The sequence below is a fragment of the Leptonychotes weddellii genome, chromosome 13 (genome assembly GCF_054177405.1).
Source record: "Leptonychotes weddellii isolate Sample4059 chromosome 13, ASM5417740v2, whole genome shotgun sequence".
Lineage (NCBI taxonomy): Eukaryota > Metazoa > Chordata > Mammalia > Carnivora > Phocidae > Leptonychotes > Leptonychotes weddellii.
In genome coordinates, this window is record NC_138381.1 from 76,039,436 (window position 1) to 76,044,079 (window position 4,644).

At 47.0% G+C, this 4,644-nt stretch overlaps 1 protein-coding gene across 1 annotated transcript; it reads right to left on the bottom strand.

Annotated features, from left to right (window-relative positions):
* Positions 1-1,787: 1,787 nt before the first annotated feature.
* LOC102732003 (hydroxycarboxylic acid receptor 2) lies at positions 1,788-4,150 on the bottom strand. Its single transcript, XM_006752452.3, has one exon. The coding sequence runs from the start codon at positions 3,737-3,739 to the stop codon at positions 2,648-2,650; it is 1,092 nt and encodes a 363-aa protein (XP_006752515.2). The 5' UTR covers positions 3,740-4,150; the 3' UTR covers positions 1,788-2,647.
* Positions 4,151-4,644: the final 494 nt, after the last annotated feature.

Sequence of the window (4,644 nt, forward strand, 5' to 3'; positions counted from 1 at the left end):
CTAAAATAAAGAGGAAGTAATGGAAAATCAATGCATATATGATTATAACTGCCCCATCCAGGGGTGCCTGGCTGGTTCAGTCAGTAAAGCATGTGACTGTTGATCTTGGGGTTGTGAGTTCAAACCCCATGTTGGGTGTTGAGATCACTTAAAAAAATTAAATCTTAAAAACAAATAACTGCCCCTTCCAGCATAGGGACAGGACACATATGCTATACCACAGTGTGAGACTGGATGGAACACATCACTGGTTTAGTTCAGAATAACAACGTTATTTGCTCCCATTTTTTTAAATTAATTAATTAATTAATTAATTTTTTATGTAAGTTCCATGCCTAACGTGGGGCTTGAACTCATGACCCTGAGATCAAGAGCCGCGTGCTCTTCTGACAGAGCCAGCCAGGTTACATTAATATTGGCATTCCTCTGGACAGGGAAACAGAAATATTTAGTAGGAGACTCCTCTCTTAATAAATATTATTGATGATCAAGGATGATGATGATGATGTTCTTATTTTATAGACATGACAAATTGTGATTTAATTCTTTTTAAAGGTTTTTCTTTCTTTCTTTTTTTAAATATTTACTTGAGAGTGTGTGAGAGACAGAGCGAAGATGAGTGGTAGGGAGGGGCAGAGGGGAAGGGAGAAGCAGACTCCCCACTGAGCAGGGAGCCTGACGCCGGGCTCGATCCCAGGACCCCGAGATCGTGCCCTGAGCCAAAGGCAGATGCTTAACCGACTGAGCCACCCAGGCGTCCCCCCTTGTTCCTTGTTCTATCTCCACCAACCACCCAGAGCAGCATCTGACACATCATTGGCCCTTAATACCTAAAAGCTGATGGAAGGGCCCCTGGCTGTTTTGGTCAGTAGAACATGCAACTCTTGATCTCAGGGTCGTGAATGCAAGCCCCACCTTGGACGTAGAGCCTGCTTTAAAAATAAATAAATGAAAGCTGATGGAACTCCTGAGCAAACGGACGAATGTGAGTTAGTGCTGAACTGGTCTGAGTTTCCCAGCCAGGCTCGCTGCTGACTCATGCATGGGAGACTGCGGGAACGTACTCCTTTCCTCTCAGCTCATCTCTGCCACTTCTTCCTCTTTGAGGTGATCTCTGCTTTAACTTTCTACTTCTAGGAATCAACGGGAGAACCGGGCAAGCAAAGCGCTCCGAAAGCACTTCAATATGAGAACGTCTGTCTGTTCTTCATTTATTGCCATTTAAGCTCTGGCTTGGAGTCTGAGTCTCTCCCTTTCTTATCTGTATCTGAGTCAGGATGGCAAGGCAAGCCGCATCTTGCTAAAGAATCAAGGAGGGACAGGCTGGGGATGAAAGCATAACAGAAACTTGGACTGATCACAGACTCAAACCAGTACATTTCCTCTCCATCCCAGAACTGGGAACAGAAACTGTTCCATAGGAAATTCTTTCTTCTCCCTCCCTCCTCTGCAAACACCCCAGTCTGTCCCGATTCCTTTTTAAATACACAAATAGTCATAGCAATATTCACCTAACCCTAAATGTACAGGGCCCCTGCAACCCTATTTGCACCACCCTTCCAAATTAAATGATTTTTACTTTTTCCCAGCCCTTCCTCATCCTCGTCCTAATGCAGGTGTAATTTTTACTTAACTCTCTCTTGATGAAGCTCAGCGTCTGCCTCCTTTCCTTACTTGACAGTATTTGGTATTTTCCGTCGGGACACAGTTAACAACCCATAAAGGTCTCCGCTTAAGTAAGAAGTCCCTTTCTGTGAACCATCACCCAGACACATGCAACACCAGACTGTGCGTCTCACATCAAAATTTATTGAAGTGGTAGATTTCTTATAAGGACAGGAACACAAGCAAACAAACCAGGAGGAACCTTCTCCCTCTAACCACTGGGCAGCATTTCCCTTTTAATGACAAAACCAAACAGAGGTGGGAAGCAGCTGTCTTCTCTGAAGCCTCTAACCCTCAGCCTTCCAGTTAGTGTCAACAGGAGAGGAATGGATTAGGCACAGGTCCCCGCACAAATGCCTTTTCTTTCTCTCAGTAAGACTGTTTTGCTCAGTCCCGCCCCGGCTAATCCCTCTCTCACCCCTACCGGTGAGTCTCTCTGCCCGGTGCTTTTCTGCTAAAGCTTGGCTGAAAGATGAATCGGTCCCTTGGAATGTGGGTGACCTACTGGCTTCTTTAATGATTCCTGGCCTCCGCCCAGGGGCCATAACTCCCCTCCAACCACTTAGCTTTCCTCATCCAGGCTAGATGGACTGGGTATCGCCCTCAGGAGCTGAGAGCCACCCCCGCCTCAGGCAGGTAGGGAAAGAGGCCAGTGAATCACAGGTGCTCACGGGCGTCTCCCTGGCTCCAGCTCTGCTCGGCAGAAGTGTGGACAGTTTGGCCGTCTTCGGTTCTGTGAGTGCCAGAGACTGAGCAGAAGTTTCAGAAGCTTTACTCTCTGTTCCCCCCAAGAATCCTCTGGTGACGCTCGACAACTGGGCAGCCCACTCTGCCACACTCCTTCTCTAAATCCGATTCTCCGAATCTGGAAATTCCAGGAAACCACAGGCCACGTCTCATGATGGTACTCTGTGCACCCAGCCAAACTCTTTCCCCAGAGACCTTGGTTCTTGGTGACAATCTCACTTCTTGGCTCGGGTATTTAGCGAGAAGCTGGGGTCGGATAAGACGGGTTCCATGGCTCACCGGCATGGGCCACCAAATTGTCTGGAACACTCCTGGTAGCACTCAGATCCCCTGTGAGCTCCATGCTTGTGCTCTGGTTATTATCTGGCTGTTGTGGCGTCTTCTTCCACAGGTAGCGGTTGATCAGGGTGGAGAAGAAGTTGGGAAAAGATGGGCTGGAGAAGTAGTACACCAAAGGGTCCAGCATGCTGTTCATGTAGGTGAAGCTAAGGGTGATGAAAAACGCCAGATCAACCGAGCGATAGATGTCACAGCTCCTCGTGCCCACGGTGCGTAAGAGCCAGAAAATGCGTATGCGCACAGCCACGCTGGGCAGGAAACAGATGATGAAGACGATGGCCACCACCATGATGAAGTTGATGGCCCTCTTGATCTTGGCATGTCTGTCCATTTGTCGCTGGCGCAGACTCCAGATGATTCTGGCCGAGCAGAACAGGATGATGCCCAGGGGCAGGATGAACTCCAGGAGGAACATGGCATCATGCCACCTGAAGGTATGGCAGATGCTAAAGCTGCTGCATAAATTCGCATCTTGGTTCTTGATTAACATTTGTTTGTACAGGAGGTGACCCGTCAGGCCGATGGTGACACCCCACAAGAGGCAGGATATAATGGCCGCTGTCCGATTCGAGATCTTGTTCAGAGCATGGTGAGGATGGACCACCCGGAAGTACCTGTCCACAGCCACCACCGTGAGGAAGATGATGCTGCCCTGGCGGTTCATGGCCAGCATGAACAGCATCACCCGGCAAGGGATGTCCCCGAACCTCCAGTCCCACTTCCTCACGTAGTTGTCCGTCAAGAACGGCAGGCAGATGATCAGGAGAAAGTCAGCCACAGCCAAGTTGAACAGGAAAATCCGGCTGGATTTCCAGGACTTGAGGTGAAAGCAGAAAATCCACAGGGCAAGGCCATTGCCCAGGAGCCCAAACACAAACTCCAGCCCCAACACCGTCGGCAGCACATTGGCTATGAAGTCATCCCGGAACACACAGCAGTTCTTCTTGTCTATTTCCAGAAAATAATTCTGCTGCTGGTGCAGGTTCATGAGTGGAACGAGTCGGTCCTAGCGAGTGCTCAAGGAAAGAGGTGTGTGTCTGAGTGGCGAACGCGAGGTTCAGCTCCCGCCTTTATGTCATGTCAGGGTGATGAAACTGGTGACTGAGTGCTTACCAGGAAACTACGAAATCCCTTAAAAAAAAAAAAAAAAAAAAGCCAGCAAGGCTCTTATGCAATCTGCTGTTTGCATAAACAAGTAATAAAAATCCCCCGGGGAAGACAGGAACCCACAAAGTTTCCTAAATGTAAAGGATAAGTTTAGGCAAGCCGACTGGTCCTTTGTGAATTATGGCAATGTGAAGGGCTTCCCTTTGGAAGGCTGCGTGCTGGACATCCTGAGCGCTTAGCTTTAGAGAATTGATTCACTGTTGGGTGGTTGACTTACATAATGAACAAAACGACAGCGGCAATAATAATTTCCTGTGCTAAACAGCATGGTTTTCCAGAAACGTTAAGAATGACTATGTAGTATTAGCATGCATATGACTTAAGAAACAGTAACATGTATATGATTTCTTTGGAAACACCAAGGAGACAGTGACTGTCTATTTTATGAGGACAGACGTGTTGCATTTGATGCTTCCCTGCTATATTCTCTGTACAAACACGGATTGCTTTTCCACACCAGAACTTTGCAATTAAGCTCTAGTTAGGAAAAAGGAGAAAAGATACTTGAGAACAGCATACAATTTCATAAGATGTTTGAAAACTTGAACCCGGTTTGGATTGCCAGTGGTATGTTACAATAAACTGAGTTTCTGTTTGTTTGTGTTAGACTTTGATAGGCTTCTGTGCTCAAGTAAGCAATTTATTTTGAAGTATGTGATTTTTATTTATTTTTTAAAATATTTTATTACTTACTTAGAGAGAGACAGCGAGAGAGGGAATACAAGC